This window comes from Symphodus melops (assembly GCF_947650265.1).
Source record: "Symphodus melops genome assembly, chromosome: 15".
Taxonomy (NCBI): domain Eukaryota; kingdom Metazoa; phylum Chordata; class Actinopteri; order Labriformes; family Labridae; genus Symphodus; species Symphodus melops.
Window position 1 is genome coordinate 17,229,597 of NC_136705.1, and position 17,260 is coordinate 17,246,856.

Consider the following 17,260-nt stretch of genomic DNA (forward strand, 5'->3'; position numbering starts at 1 on the left):
ATGCATGCACAAGCAAGCAAACTTGACTTAAATAAAAAAAAAATATATATGGGGCCTTTCAACTGGTTTCAAAGGACAGGGAAAAAGGTGAGTTATGAGTTCATTTCTCTGATACACACAGTTGATTCCAAAAACTATATATCCTCCATTTCTATGACTTCACACCTGGACTTCAGTAGTGTGACATTAAAGTAGCATCAGAGCTTCCCACCCTGAGCGTAACGTTAACGCCTAGTTAGTGTAGGTATGAAAACATGGCTTTATACCAGTGATGGCTCTGCGTATCTCTGTGGCGGCCGCCTCTCTCATCTCCAGAGAAGCCTGCTCGCTGTACCAGGCTGTGTGGGGTGTGCAGATCAAGTTGGGGGCGTCTTTCAGAGGACCCTGGGAAAAACTGTTCCAGCGACAGAAAGAAAACAACACCATGAATTTGTAGATATCAAAAGGGATGTAGCTTCCTCGCTTATTCTGCAGAGTTAGCAGAAAATATTTCAGATTCTTCACCGAAGCGAAAAATAAAAACGCGTGGTGAAAGTGCATTTAATAAGAAACTGAAAGTGTGATCAATGAAACCTGAAAGGCTCCGTTTCGTGGACATCCAAGGCGGCTCCTCGTATCCTGCCTTCTTTCAAGGCCTGAGCCAACGCTTTCTCATCAACCAGACCCCCTCGCGCAGAGTTGACCAGGAAAGCACCTTGACGCATCTAAGGACACACACAGCATATCCCTCAATATTCTCAGCGGTACGACATGGAGATGTGTGTGTTTGAAGTGCTGTCACTCAACCAATGCTACGTGGGAAGCCATTTCTGCAAAACCCAAACAAATCCTTTTCAAATCAAGAATGGCACGTAAACAAAAGGCTTTTCAAAGAAAGGGCACATTCAAATGACACTAATCTCTTCAAATTCTCAGAAAAGAATTTGGGTTTCCATAAAAGAAGAATGTAGGTGAGGGTGTAGAAGAACATGCACTCTATTGGAAGGCTAGAAATCCAAACTGGTGGTAAAAAAAAAAAAAAGACTTGAGAAGCAGCTTACAATTTGAACAGAACACAAGCTGCAGTTCATGTTATGTCCTGCAGGTGGCAGCAGAGACAACGACGACAAGGTGGATAACTGACGTGTGATTGGTGATAAGCATGTTAGTGGAACAAAAATCTTCTGACTCAGCGTTATTTCAGGCGGGAGAACAAACTGTTTTAAGTTGTGTGAAGCTTTCAATGTAAAACTGACATGATGAAATACACTCAGGTTAAGATTAGCTGCTCGTTCACGGAGGCTGCTGAACTTGGTTGGCACAGTAACTTGGCTTGTCACTGGTATTCCTTGGCTGGTCACTAACTGGTTTGTTGTCACAAATAAGAGTGATGTGCTCTTAAGAATCAAACAAATGTATTGCTGACCTGTAAATAAATCAGGTATGAGGTATGATGGATAACATGGATTACAGATTTACATTTATACCATCTGAACCCAAAGAAAAGCTTATATTATAATATTCACATTTCACATATTAATTTTTATTTTTTTTTTTACTTCAAAGCCAGCTCGCTTGGTTCATATCTGTTGAGGAACACACACAAGACTCCACTTTGACTGCATGTGGTCCTACAGACGCTACGCTAACACGCTAGCATTGATTGGGTTACATTAACATCAGAGTTGCAAAAGAATGGAAACTGTTAGGAGGAACAGAGTGATGCATTTTCATCTTTAACCATAAAGAACTACAATAACTGAAGTAAATCATGCAAATATGTCACGACCACCACCCATATGTCCATCCCTCTTCAAATGGATCATCGAGATTCTCCAAGCATCTGCGTTATCTTCAAATGTTCTTGATTTCAGTATCTTCGTGCTCTTTGAAAGCTTGTTTTACAGAGTGGAGTAGGATGTGGACAAAGGAGAGTTTACAGCCAAAGAATGTCAGCAGCTAGCCAAATCAGTTAACGGTCAGCAGGTAGAAGCTGTGCTACCAGCCCTCAGGGATCATTAGCCTACCCAGAAGAGTGTGCAGCCTGCTTTGGGGCAAACATGAGCTACTTCGAGGCTGATTCTTTTTCATTGTTTAAGTTAAAGGCACTTTTTAGCGTCTCAGATTTTGTCGTTCGTACCTGTTTGATGGTGAAGTCGTTGATGAGGTGGTGGTTGTGTTCATTAAGGTTGCAGTGCAGGGACACGCAGTCACTCTGGTAGAGCAGGTCCTGCAGCGTGTAGACTCGCTGAACGCCCAGCGAGCGCTCCAAGCCGTCCTGGAGGTAGGGGTCGTAGAAGATCACGTTAAAGCCGAACGCCTTGGCCCGCATCGCAACCGCCTGGCCGGAGCGACCTGGGGGGGGGGGGAAGGAGGAGGTGAGAGGGGAAAAAAAGCGTGAACTCAGATCGTAATTCAGAATCAGATTCTAGTTGTTGAGTTCAAATAAAGAGTCTTGATTTAAAAGTAAAGTGGCACAATGTGTTCGATCACTCACGGTTTTAAGAGGATGCATTCTAATAACCCCGGGGGATAGTTTACAAAAAAAAAATCTTCACTGATATCACAAATAAAGACATGCCTTGATAGTTGAAGGATAATTATTTCCACTAAAAACTTACAGGACATTGTCATAGGTGATCATTGACACCGTGGATTTTTACCAACACATAAAAACAGATGATTGTGTCACTACACCGGCTCTCATTTTGAAATGTGTAAGCTGAAGTTTCAGTAATAAATCTCCAAAGAAGCAGCTAACCAAATCCAATGAGGCCTAGCGTCTCTCCTCGGATCCTGGCTGCCCCCGACGCCACCTCCCGTATCTGCTCTACGCTCTGGACCCGCGTGCCCTCCCGGAGAGCCTGGTACAGCCAGGTGTTTCGCCGGTACAGGTTGAGGATGTGACAGATTGTCGAGTCTGCTGTTTCTTCCACAGCCGCTGAGGGAATATTACACACTGCGATGCCTGGGGAAGGTAAGACGGGGGAGACAATTGGAAATTAAATGAGAGCGATAACATCAACACTTTAGACGAATAATAGCGTCACAGTAAAAAGATAAAAAAACGTATTATATTATGAATGCAGCTGTTTTAATTATCTTTGTCTCATAATTAACATCTTTATAATTGTGCTGTGTATACAACTACACTAAAAGGGATTATAACACCTAATCAGGTCCAAGAGCGGAAATGTCTTACAGCAAACAACAATAATGAGGATATCACACTAAATCCTGATTTCAAACCAAACATATGCTGAAGGGGCCAAATGGGAATCTGAGGGAGAGTTTCATATCTGTTGGAGCATCTGCTCTGCATATCAAGCAAACAGTTCCATTACTTATTCTGTTTACTGATCATTCCTGTTACATATGTTGTTTATGTTCAGGCACCTGAGTGAGCCCATTTAAATGTGCAACGTCTTTACACAAAATCAACAGCTTCTTTCCGTGTATCTCTTGTTCAGTATGAGCTGCAGGTACGGCCCCCTCGTATGACGACGGCCTCTTTTTATCTTCCTCTGTCCCTCAGTCTCACCGAGCTCCCCTGCAGCCTTGATGTCGATGTTGTCGTAGCCACTGCCGATGCGGATGATGATGCGCAGCGCCTTGAACTTCTCCAGGTCTTCTCTGGTCAGGGTGATGGTGTGGTACATCATGGCCCCCACCGCTTCATTCAGCACCTAAAGGAGACGACAGAAGAACACAAAAATCATGAATACTTATTAAATCTTTTTTTTTTTCTCCTAACATGACACTTCTGTTCAACAAATGTCAGACCATATACATCTGCATTAAAGTAATACATATATTAGCAGTATTGTTTAATCAATAACATCCCTGTATTCATATGTAGGCAGAAGCATTATGAGAGCACCGACTTGGAGCCAGCCTGAACGAGAAAGTAAGTTATGTCCACTGTTCTTCATCTAAATGCAAATTGATTGTTTATTTGTTCGCTAAAATATGAGTGCTGTTTATAATGAGTGCTTGCCAAAGCTGGTTTCAGTCACACTGTCACTCAAGCTGATTGCAAACAAGGTTGGAGTGACTGCAGGCAAGGACCTACAGTAGACTGACAGCTCCTGAGAAGCTCAGCCATCCACAGCTGCAGAAGAACAGGTTTAAATCCACAACTCCCTAACTGAATTAAAGTAATCCAGCCAGATTAGTTTAGCTGGGAATTTCCATACACTTTTCTTTTTTTTATTGGAGCTAGCTGTAGTCAGAAGTAGAAGAAAGCTAAATCCCAGGTTCGAGCTCTCCTGTTGCGTTAATCTCATTACTTTCCAGCAGCAGACTTTGCTGGAGAAGAAGCTGTAAAATGACACAGGATGAATCAACAGCAGACTGTTGATTCCGTTTACATGAAGCAGAAAGAAGTGAGCTGATTTGAATTGTGTTCGTGAAAACAAAACATAAAAACTGCAGTGAGCTGTGTCACCAGTGAGGAGTCAGGGATACTCCATTATGAACACGGCGCACTTACTTTACATCCTTTCCATTCATTTGTAGTTTAAGAGGGAGTTTCATGTCAGGAACATAATAAGTTCTGTACAGTAAAGACCTTGTCGACGCCTGATGATGAATTCTGACGGATGTTGCCTCCAATGTAATGATTGGCTTGAAACTGTGCTGTTAGCCAAACAAAGTATGGGGCAAACATGTTAAAACAGCCACAGTTTGGTTAGATTAAGAAAGATAATTGTTTAAAAAAAAAAAAAAAAAAAAAAAAAAGGTAACATGGATTTTTGACAGACCTCGAATAGAAGGCTCTTGTTTTCTCAGCTGAAATAAGAACTGGAGTGAGATAGCCTCCGAGCTAATGTCGTCAAGTTAAACTCTGAGGAAATGACACCTCATAATGACAATCACAGCATGGGGAAAAAAACAAAACATGACACGGTTTATTACTGACTTTTAAAGGCATTAGAAGGCGCAAACGTAATAAAATGAATGAGGCAAGCTGTCGACCTCTCCTCTCAGTCTCTATGCTAAGCTAATCGCCTCCTGGCCTTTAGCTTTGTTTATGACAATAAGAGTAGATTCTTCCCAGCCAACTCTTGGTGACCTCGTCACAAACACTATCAAACTATTACTTTAAAAGGATTTCAATTATGTGTACAGAATATTAGATAAACTACCAAAACATGACACAATCATTACACAACCTGTTGAACTTTCATCAGCTGATTCCACGATGGGCCATGGATAAATCAACACTGAAATAAAACATTTACAGCAGGACATCTGAAAAGTCAGGAGGAAACAATGACTGACCTCGGCCTCACCCATTTCTTAAATATTTCATGTCGACCATTTTGCTCCTGACTGTCACACGGAGTCCCGAATGCCTTAATATTCACAAATATATTCTTCTCTGATAATTAAACACATCATGCTCCACGTCTCTTGACGCCTTCTTTTCCAGAGAAACAGTTGTTGTTGTTTTTTTAAAATCATAATCTCAACAGTGTTCGACAATTTTCAGATTTTTTTTCACTAAAACAGCTGCACTCAAAAAAAAATTAAACCGTGGATAATGATTTAGCATTTAAAAAGGCATTTGAAAAATACACCACAGTTTATCCAGAAAATCAACCACTAGACTTTCCTCTTTTAATTAACACACCTCAAGTGTTTTCAAATTAGTGTCTTTGAGAGTGTGATTAAAAAAAAAAAAAAAAACTAATCATAGAAATTTCGCAGGTCCCTACTGGCTCGAAGTCTACAGCGATTCCTCAAATAACGGACCCCTTTAATCACTGCATCAGCTCACATCCACGCAGTGTTTGTGTTTGCTTGTTTGGTGTTTATTGTTTATTTAGTCATGTGTGAACAGTCTTTCACTTCTTAAACTTGCAGCACGTCGGTCGGGGAGTGTGTAAAGTGTGTGTGTGCGCTGTTTGCCCCATCTGTACCCTCCGCTGAGGTCTTATAGTTGTGGGAACGCAGCCAACATCGATCCTCCCAGATGGGTCCTCAGTATGTGTAATGTGTAACTACGAGAGCATCTTTCTGGATGGAGGCTGCTTGTGTTTACATGTGTGTGTGTGTTCGTGTGTGTGTGTGTGTGTGAGAATATTTGTTTAACGTTAAAGAAAATGTTTGTCACATCAGCAACATTTCAGACTTTTTCCTTTTGTCTCGCATGAATCCAGAAATGACAGCGGTTTTCAGACCAAGAGCAAAGTGGGATTTTCAATTGTTAAAAGCAGAGTCTTTCCTTTTCTTGATTTGAGTCTTAAGAAACCAAACCTCCATCCCCGATTGTTAAATTGCTGCAGCTTGGCTCGGGCGTTAAGGCAGTAAAAGAAGACAAATGTTTCACCCACTCTGGCTGGGAACAATTACGCTGCATTTCTATTAGCAGCCTCCTCCTCCTCCTTATTTAACAAAGCAGCACTTCAGCACCCAGCGGGATTAGAGTCAGTGATGAAACCATTAGAGGTGAACTGGGAGAGAGTAAGAAGCCAGTGGGCTGAAATATTATTAAAACATCACAGAGGAAGAGAGACACAGAAAGGGGAAAGAGAGGGTTCTTTTGCACTCGAGTGTAGGCAATTTATTCCACACTTTCAGAAATCCTGTCGAGTCAGTATTAGAGAGTGTGTAGGCCTGCCTTTAAGTTCATGTAGACACTTCCTGTATTAGTGTTACAGCAGAGCGACTATAATACAATGTGCTCTGGCTTTTCTGACCCTTCCTCCATTTGCGTGCTGTTTGCACATCAACGTCTGTGAGAGTGAACTCTGACCTTAAATCAGTCGAAGCAGCAGTTGCTCATCATTGAAAATGTCTAATAAAAACGTTTTTGTTTCAAAGCACTTTCATACCTTTTCATGTATCTCCTGTGTGGACTGGGCGTCACAGAAAGCTACAGTTGCCAGGTCTTTGAGGATGGGCATCTCCACGGTGCAGTCGCGCCCATCCAGCAGCGCCACCAGGGGGCGCGGGTGCATAGGCCCATTCATAATCTGGGGCCGAATACCTGCACAGACCGAGAGAAGAGAGAAGAGTGTGAGTTAATTATTTATGTCTGGCATACACACAAAGTGAGCTGCAGAAGCGGCTTTAAAATTGTGAGAAATTTCTTCCCAGCAGCAGGAAGTGTTTACACGAGCTGGAACTGTGTGTTTTGCTTGTGTGCGACACACACACACACACACACACCTGAACACACACACCTGAGGATATGTATCTCTCTACTTTTAAGCACCATCATCATCTCTCTCACCTGGCAACACCGGTCGATTCCATGCGCACACACACACACACACACACACACACACACACTCAAAGACACACACACGATGATATGAATGCCCCCTTTTCTCACCGCTATCCACACTGTTACCAGGCAACAGGTCCTTTCACCCCATGAGGTCATCACCTCCATTATCCTATCATCGTAAAGCTGGCAGGCCTTCAATGTGTGCCACTGTATTTGTGTATGTGTGTGTATGCACAGTTTCAAACCTTTAACAGACCAGGCATTGTTTGGACCAATACATGAGGAGGGTCGGCAGGTATTTGTCCTTCTGATGTGATTTTTCCAAATCTTTCTGTCGTTCTCCTCACCTCCTTATTGGGTTGTAATCATTGACCTTGTGGGAATTAATGACATCAACAGCTAGAAACTGGAACTACTCCAGTATTGATGAATCCTGAGTGTCATACTCTGACTCTGCCAGACTGTGGGAAATGTATTTCCCTTAAAGTCAACGTGCAGCGCTCACAAAGTTGATGTAAAAAAACGGTGTGATATTGAGAGACAAACTCTGACAGTGAGGACCTAAACTGCACAAAAAAAAAAAAAAAAAGGAGAGGGAGTAGAAAAGCAGAAAGCGGGGGTCCAGACTCCACCACTCTCTGGCTCCCTGCTGCCTGTTGTCATGGTGATTAGAGGATTTGGGCAGGATTATGAAATATTTTATTTAGTGACATCTGCGCTGCTGGAGAGGACATCCAAGCCTGCTCGCTCAGTGTCTGTCTTTGAAGTGTTCAGATTTTGAGAAGCAGGGATAGTGTTAGTGACCTACACAACGACAACATGCTAGCATATGTGATTTAACAAGATCACAGGCTTTCAACGGAGACGACAAATGCAAAAGGAGGATGTAAATGTAGCACGGTTCTAGTTAACTGTACTTCAGTTCTGCAGCTGTATGCCCTTTATTTTGTCCACTGAGTCAAATCACAAGTTCGATCCCAGTATAAGGCTGTATTAACTGGTACAGGTCAATGATTCAAAGAGGAAAAACAAACATCTCAATGACTGTTACTATGACAGTCCCTTTATTTGCATTTAGGGAGGAAGGGCCAGGTGAGTCCAGGAAAAAAATAGAGCAAAAACTAATACTGCTTTTAACAATCTCAATCATCCAATAGTAGAAATGTCGTCTGATGTTTCAAGCAAGCTGTCAATCAATTTTGATCACACCATGCCCACAGAGGCTCCATGAAGCTGATTGGATGAGATTTTTGATTGTCTTATTTTCTAACAAATGACAACCATTGAGTGTAACAAACAGAACCACTTGTAACAGCATCCTGTTACATTACATTTCTACATCCGAATGAATGTCGACTGAGGTAATACAAACTCAGCATTCTATATACGCAGTGTAATACAAACATGATCTCCATTGTAGTTTTTACCAGAGACGCATTCCCTCAGCTACCACATCCTCTATACATACACAGCACTACATTTACAAACCATTACCTGTAAATGATGCAGTTTCATTAATTCATGCACATCCAAACACACACACACACACACACACACACACAAACATCATACATGACTGCATTAAAGCTGCTCGAGATACAAGTGATAACAGATAAATATGTCTGCGTGATTGACACGTACAGCTTAGACAATCATACAGCCTTTATAGTTTACTAGGCTGGCAGAATTCATCGCAAATTCCTCGCTATCGGGATATGAGCCGAGCCGCCCACTTATCGTAATGGAAGGGGAAACTCTTATCACCATGTTTTACATCACAGTCATATGCTAGTTAGCAATTACGCTCAACTGATTTAAAGCCAGTCTGGATTCAGGAAAGACGTAAGGCTAACACATGTAGGATGTTAAACACGAGGAACAGCAGATGAGCCAAAAGGGCGGAGTTTAATGCACTCCTTCATTTCTATTTACAGTTTTTTTTAAAGATCTGTTTCTGAAAGGAAAATCGAATGACCAAAAGACACACTGACCGAGAACATTCCAGTTTCAGTGGTTTGAAAGAAACCTTGAGTGCGTTTGAACCATCACATCCCTTAAGTGGTTTCCCGTCAACTGAACCTAAAAGACATTTCTCATTTTAACACATAGTTGTGCTTCCCAGGAGGACAAAGTGCTTATGGTGCATTCTATTTGATCTGAAGTTGGAAACTGCTGGTTGCCAGTTGAATCTGTCATCAGGACCCCCCCCTCCTCTGATGTCAGAATTCTGAGCTCGGAAACTCGCAGGAACTTCTGTAATCCAAGCTCATAATCCAACATGGCTGCTCCATCCAACAGCAAAGTTGACTTGTTTGATATCGTGTCCATCCGCAACTTACTCTTGTTTTAGTGTAATTAAATTATCACACTGATAGTGTCTGTGGACATGATGTCATGCTGCTTTCACCCAAACTATCACTTAGCATGATGTTTACCGCCTGGTGTTAGCTAACAAAACAAAGGACACGCCCCCTAGACACACCCATGATGCTTGACCAACTTATTGCCAACTTGTTACTGGTCCTCTCGGGTGTGACATCACTCCTGACTCCGACTTCAGAGGTAAATACAACGTGTGGTGTGAAAAGTGTAGTAACAATTGTTTTCATAGGATGTCATAGTGATGTCACAAGCGTTATCTCAGATCATCAATAATTTATTTTGTCAGACTAAAAGAAAAGGATTACAAAAAAAAATCTGTGTTGTGTAATTTTAAAAAAGGTACGCACAGTAAGGAGACCAAGGAGGACAGTTTTAGAGCCACTTTTTTAACTATGATTAATAAAACTGTTTTTATCACTTTTCTTATCACGGCCATTAACAACAGTATTTTATTGTGGCAGTCCTCATAAAGCAGCACTTCACAAAAGCCTAAATTGCATATTAAAAAGAGAAAAGAACAAAGGTGCAGAAGAAGAAAAAGGTTAACAGAAGGAGTGACCTCAATTTTTCGAGAGTATAAGCTGAAAGTGTTTAATATTCTCATTGGGGGGACTCGTGTGTGTGTGTGTGCGTGCGTGTTAGTGTGGATGTATTTTAAGTGTGTTAGAGATTAAAGGAGGGGCTGGGCTGCTTGCCAAACACACCTGTGGCTCCTCAGCTCCCCCCGCGCCTCCTCATCACACTCCTGCAGAGTTCATTATCACAGCTCAGACTGACAGAGGAGGAAACTACTTCCATCACCTCCAACAGCCGTACGCCGAGGCAACATATATCGCCTCTGAAACAGACACACACACACATTTCAACACACGGAAAAACGCACGCACACTCGGACACGCAGACTGACTTGCTTGGACTGAATACACACACACACACACACACACACACACACACACACACACAGAGAGACACACACACACAGACAAGATGAAGCTGGTGGAAAAGGCAGCATCACTTGTAGGAAGTAGGTCAAAATGCTGATGATTAATTATTTCCTGGTGGCTAATAGCCTTCCCCCCCGCCTAATAAGGCAGAACGTGGCACCGCATTTAACACATGATGTATCAGCGGATAATTAACGCCTAACAAGGCTCTTAATGAGCCTCTTAATGACTGGGATACCTGGACGGTGATTAGTAGAAGCTTGTTGGTTTTGGAGAGAGAGGTCTGCAGCTTTCTTCATTAAAAAATAAATAAATACTAAAGTGAGAGCCTGTTTATTGTACCTGAGACATTGTTTTGTATTTAATCTAAAGAGAGTGCATGTTTAAAGCCTGAACGAACCACCCTGTGGATTAATGATGATATAAACGCACTGTTAAGAATGTGTTGTTGACTGAGGCTCCGTAATGGCCCCACCCAGCGTCCCCCCCTCAGGGACCGACCGTCTCCATCAAAGGTAATGAGTTTTCAGGGCTTTAGTGTGTCTCGCCTCAGACTTTAAGAAGGACACTTCACTACCCGTCTCTCTGCCGGAGCAGGTGGAGCAGTTAGGGTGGAAGAAGTGATTCAGAGAGTATCAATAATCACGATACAAACGCTGCGTTCAAGTCCACGTGAGTTCAGCTCAAAATATATAATATGATGATTTCTCTTCCACGGTGTATGTTGTCAGTGCACGCGTCTTTAACTACGTAGACATTATAAAGTCTATGTTTGATGACCACAGGGTTTGTTTATTGATCTGTGCATATTTCTACAGAGAATCAACTCGCAGCGGCATCGATTGGTAATTATAAGTCATCTGTTGATGTTTCGGCTGAGCACTAACATCAATTTTATTGGTTCCCTTGTGTCTGTCTATTCCAGTTGATTAACTTGAGAGACCAAAGTACGTTTTATCCAATGATGGATGTGGAGAAGATTTTAAAGCTATTCCAAAAAAAAAAAAAAAAACGAAGCACTAAACTGCCACAGCCTTCAATGAGACTGAAAAAGGGGCCCAGACGCTGTGTGTCTTTGATCATTCATTTACATTTGGTGTGTCAGTCTATGACGACTCCAGTTACGTGTAGTCTTCATCACCCCTCCTACCTCATTTTAACTGTCTTACACACCAATTACTTTAAACCTTCGCTTTAGAAATGTGTCAAACTCTTTAAGCACATTTAAACTGATGAGGGGAAAATCAAGGGTATTTAATCATCGTATCACATTTAGCTCCCTCTTGATTGGCTTTAAGAAAGTTAGACGTATCATTAAAAACCAAAAAAAATACTTATTTCTATGTGAAGAAACTTTTTCCTGATGGTCACATATGAAGATCAAATACAGATGTCAGTATTCATTGTGTCCCGACCAGTTTAAAATGTACTAATTCCCAGTACGGTTGACAATAAAGAACTAATCATGCATTGACTTTTCCTTTTCAATCAGTTGTCCTGTGGTTTTTCTCTCTGTCTTTTCCCCCTTTCCTCTCTCCCCACTCTCGGCGGCTTTGGCACCAGCCCGGAGACTTTGGCGGTAGCTTGCAAGCTTTCCTGCTCGGCATGCGGACCCACCAAAGCCAGAACGTTCCCTGTCCAAACACAGACCCACCCAACACCAGGCAGAACAACCAGAATCACTTTTAATGCACCATGGAGCCATTTTTCAAGAGTCCTGCTCGCTGTTACATAAACCTCTGCGAGCAGCAGAATCAACATGACTGAAGATGGTTTACATTAGGCGGGAAAATACTTTGGCTTCACTTCTTGGGATGAAAAAAATGGAAATTGCGTCTGTCAATTTCCTGCTATTGTACCAAAAGTATTTATTAAAGCTCAACTCAGCATTGTTCATAGAAATATAGAGAATAGAGAATAATAAAGAAACAAAGCCAAACAGCAGTCACAAAATCTTATCAGTACTCAGAGTGACAACACACAGTTTTACCCTTCATGTGCTGTTACAACCGTGAAGGGAAGTGTGTGTGTGGGGGGGGGGGACCAAAAGTCGATATCACCCTTTAGCCAACGCTAATCGCTAACTTCATCAGTCTACAGGAAGTTTGAAAACTTCTGGCAGAGCTGGCAGGAGCGTACTTTCAACCACAAAATGGATTACAGATGTTCAAAAGTGAAAGGCCTTTTTCGGATTCTGACAATACAAATAGAAGTAATCTTTTAAACCATTCGACAAAAAATAAATGAAGGAGCTCAAGAGGAAAGAGTCTCTCCATGGTGAATAAGATGGGCCGTATAATTCTCTCATTTGGAAGCGGCCATTCTGGAGAAGCGGCACAGAAAAATCGTATGCCAGACACTGTGAGTCAGGATCTTTTTCCTCAATAGAGCCCAAACAATCAATAAAAGAAAAAAAGAAAAAAAGAACCTTAGTTCAAATCTGTGGTCTTTCAATTGGCCCAGCACAGTGTAGGTGATCTTTACTGCTCTGGCACTTTTTTCTCACAGACCGTGTTTGTGGTTTCAGGGATCTCTGATGTGGCTTGGTTGGTTTACAAAGACTTTCTTTAGAAAGGTAGAACATTCCCTTTAGATTTACTTGTTGTTTGTTTGTGAGGCTTTTACACACCTTTGTGTAAAAAGTTAAATGGTCCACTTTGGGACTGCAGAGTCGCGTTGACTTACCTGCACTATTGTGATTCCCTGAACAATTTCACTGTGTTCTCAGCCTATCTCCAATCTCGGTTAGCAGAGACACCCTAGAATCCTCAACTCACAGAGGAGTGTCACACTTTACAGGCTCTTTTATATCCTCATGTCTTTGTCAGCGGACTCTATAATTCAGGTGACTTCTTTGACAAAAAAAAAATCCTCACCACCCACCAGCTCATTCTTTTCCCCCTGCTCATTTCCAAGAGGTGATGAAATACTCCTCAATAACTCAAACTGGTGTGATATATGCCATGGACGCTCCCACGCCGGTCCTTGCATCAGTGGAACAATAAAAATCTGCAAAAACAAAAGGAAGTGAGGAAGATTTTCCATGGCACGATGATGTCAGGGCCATGGCGGCGGTCGCTGAGTTCACAGTGAGCTTTCAGAGAAAAAAAAAAAAACTACTCAGTGGTTGACGCAGAGCCAAGATGGGCTCAACGGGGCTTAGGACCAACAGCTGGTTCTGGTTACCTAGCAACTCCCAAGCTAGGGGGGCCTCAGCGATGGGATGGTCAGAAAGTGAGGGGAGGAGGAAGGGGGTTTAGGTGATGTTTTTTTGCTCAAGTGCAGGGAGAAAGAGCTTTCATTTTGTCCAATCATGCCCCCAAAAGGCAACATACCAAAGGGCTGCCCAACCTGGCAACCAAAGCATGGAGTTTAAAAACAAGTGGCACAATCAGCGTTTTTTTCTGCAGCATTTTCAAGGGAGGCATCAGGACTATGCTCAGCTGCAAACACACACACACACGAATTTGGCTGCACTTTGCTTCACACACACCCACAGATGATAGCCAGTAATGATCAGCAATTATTAGGGATGTCACACGTTCTGTCGAGTAAAATGTTCAAGGGCATTCACAGCTTTCAATGCCAATGCACCTTTTTCTTGCTTCTTTAGCTGCTTGTTGTGTATGTCCACCTGCATGCTACTTACAATATTTACAAAAAAAAAAAAAAACTATGTTACAAAGTGAAGACATGTTAACAGGAATTCGGCGCCGTTATTCTTGGGAGTGTCTACTTTCTTGAGTGTGTTTATGATCCCCGGGCATCTGTAGAAAAAAAAAAGGGGGGGGGGGGGGAGGGAGGTGTAATCTTTTATTTGGCAGACTTGCCTTCTCCAAGCCCCCATCGGACCCTATCAGCGCACGACTACACCGCCGCCACCCCGGCCTGTCTCTTGTTCTACTATGTGGACACACAAAGACCTTGTTTGTCCTCCCCCCCCTGCCTGCCCTCCTCAAAAACTGATCACCACCCAAACGCCTAGCCAAGCAGGACGGGAGGGAGGGGATTTGATAAAAGCTGGGGTTGGAGGATAAGAGAAGGGAGAAATGACATGTTGTAGTGTAAGAGAGAGGCGATGGAGGGAGGAAGAAAGAGAAGTGGGGGTGGGGGGGGAGACACACGCTGACATAAAGATATCACAGGTGGTGTCAGCTGTAAATACAACACAAAGTGAACGAGGGGAGCATCCATCCATCACCAGCTCCTCTTTAAACGTTGCCTTTTGTGCTTTGCCAGCACGGCCTAAAAAGCAATTGGGGTCCTGAGACAAAAGCAGCTGTCGAGAGTTGATGAACAGCGGACCCGGCTTTTTACTTTGTGCACACACGCACGAGTGAGCGTTTGAGGTCTGTAACATGTACCGCACACACACTAACGTGGCAGAAAAGAAAGAAAAAGAATATGTAGCATCCACAACAGCAGAGTATGGACGCGAAATTTCAGGGGGAAAAAAAAAACTTATTCCAAATCAATTTCCACAGACAACATTATCAGAATATTAGCTCTGCTCTTTGTGTTTAAACCATTTTGTTTGTACTTTTTCCCCTCAGAGAACATAAATGTTACACTTTCAGCTCTGAGAGGCAACGACTCACGATTACAATTATTCTACAACACAGTCAGTCGTGTTGTCATGTGATGGCTCTAGGAGAGCAATTAGTTGCTGATTATCATGACAACTCTAGTCTAAATTGTATAGTAAAAGCAAATGTCCCCCATATATGGATGCTTTCGATTAGCATTGCTTGTTGCTTTGCAGTACGCTGATAGATCCCAAAACAACAAACAGGAACCAATCGTTCCACCTCTTATGTCGGAACACGCGTTCTGTGACAGACAGCGTCACCGCCTGATAACAGCCATTAACACGGTCACACACAGCCACTCAGTGCCCATTCTTCTGAGACCTTTGACCCTTTGAATGACAACCCCTCTTCTCCCACCTTCCCCTCTGTGCGGCACAGCTCTGTGGCTTCAACCCGCTGAGGAAAACACTGACACACACTCACATGGGCGCTCGCCCTCGTGCGCACACAGTTTTCATGACACACTCCATTGCAAAAACATAAGAGGCTCATTAGCCTTAAAGCCAAATCCCCCCAAACCCCCCCCCACCCTCGACCTCTCGCCGTGAAACGCACCACAGCTTTTTGTTATTACCCTTGATGAATACATGCAGACAGAAAAAAACACGGACGCAAAAGACAACGTGAAGCATGCTCCTTGCCTGGGAAATGCTGTCTCCACATTCTTCAAATCAGGAGCTGCACATGGTGAAGGAAATGTAGTGGAGAGGGATATTTTCAGAAAAAAAAAAAAAAAAAAAAAAAAAGATAGAAGAAGAAGTGGGGAAAAGGATGGGGGAGATTCTCCCTCTCCCCCTTGTCTTCTCTTACTCTCCCACACTGCTCGTTTCCAAATCTGTCCTCCTTCGTCACCTCACCCCCAAGACCTCCATATCCTTTTTTTTTTTTCCTCAGACGGCTGGTACTCTTTGAGAGGGGGGAGGAAATAAATGGAAGGTGGCACAGGAGGGCAGTGGGTGAAGGGGAGGACGGGAGAGTGAGAAGTACGATCGTCACTCCCCCTCCCAATGCGCAGTGGAAGCGGTGCCTTCAACTACTTTAATCTCCAAAGAGGGGGGAGGTAAAAAAATCTTTTTTTTTTTTTGGGATCTGTACTCTTCTCGTTAGCGCTCTCCTTTTTTTCCCGCCTCTCCAGCCAGATCACTTGTATCTCCTCTCCTCAGCTTCTTCCTCTTCTTCCTCTTCTTCTTCTTCTTTCCTGCTCCGTCACCCTATTCTATCCCTTCACGGCAGGTTTGGGGCTATTCATTCAGACGTCAGGCTCACTCCGTCAGCCTTTTGTTGCAAGTCAGAGAAAAATAGAGAGACAGAGAGCGAGAGAGAAAGAGAGAGGAAGGGGGGGGAGAGAAAAACGGGAAAAAGACAGAAAAAAAAGCCGCAAAAGCCACAGCTACGCAGGAAAGAAAAAGAGGGAGGCAAATAAAAGAGGAGAAGTAGAGATGGAGAGGGAAAAAAATCCTTGAAGAGCAGCAGTCACAGCGAGAGGTGCAGCGCGGCTGGCACACGTTCGACTCCTTCTTCTATTCTCCGACCTTCCCCTTCGCTCAACATATTTTCCTCCCTCTTTTTTTTTTCATTCCACTCCCTCCCTCCCTCCCTCCCACCCTGCCTTTTTCTGTTTTATTATTTGTGATCTGGCCCTCACGATTCTTTTAGAGTGCCAGCCCCTTTCATTTTCTCAGACCCCCTCCTCCTCCTCCTTTTCTCAGTCTCACTCTCTCTTGCTCCAAAACTCTCACTGCATGATCCCAGTCTGTGATTTTGATCCTGGCTCTTTATTATCACAGGCACAAGTTGATCGGTTTATAATGTTCAAGGAGCCATTAGATGCCACAATCTCAGGCTGTAACATGTTACTCAGCAGCAATACTTTTTTTTTTTTTTAAAAAGGTTTTTATTTTTTAAGATGTGTATGTCTCTCCTTAGAGATAAAACTGAAGCACAAATCAGGGAGAGAGGGAGAGAGAGAGAGAGAGAGAGAGAGAGAGTGGGAAACAACAAAGAGCCACAGGCCGGATTCTAACCTTGGCCTCCCGCCCGGAGGACCACATCCTCCACACATGGGGCACGTCCACAAACCACTAACCCACCGGAGCCCCCAAACACATCGATACGTGTTGAGCTTTGCA

At 43.1% G+C, this 17,260-nt stretch overlaps 1 protein-coding gene across 5 annotated transcripts in view; it reads right to left on the reverse strand.

The window, feature by feature from the left end:
* Positions 1–17,260, reverse strand: part of LOC306835912 (C-terminal-binding protein 2-like) — a 66,414-nt gene that overhangs the window by 5,605 nt on the left and 43,549 nt on the right. For 4 of the 5 annotated variants that reach the window (XM_079362702.1, XM_079362701.1, XM_079362699.1 and 1 more), the window contains 6 exons: positions 6,819–6,973; positions 3,521–3,665; positions 2,741–2,947; positions 2,120–2,334; positions 574–704; positions 267–394 (listed from right to left, as the gene is read on the reverse strand). In XM_079362702.1, coding sequence (XP_079218828.1) covers positions 267–394; positions 574–704; positions 2,120–2,334; positions 2,741–2,947; positions 3,521–3,665; positions 6,819–6,973 — 981 coding nt within the window. Of the gene's footprint in view, positions 1–266; positions 395–573; positions 705–2,119; positions 2,335–2,740; positions 2,948–3,520; positions 3,666–6,818; positions 6,974–15,772; positions 16,702–17,260 lie in introns of those variants that run through there. The other variant, XM_079362703.1, reaches the window with a different exon arrangement.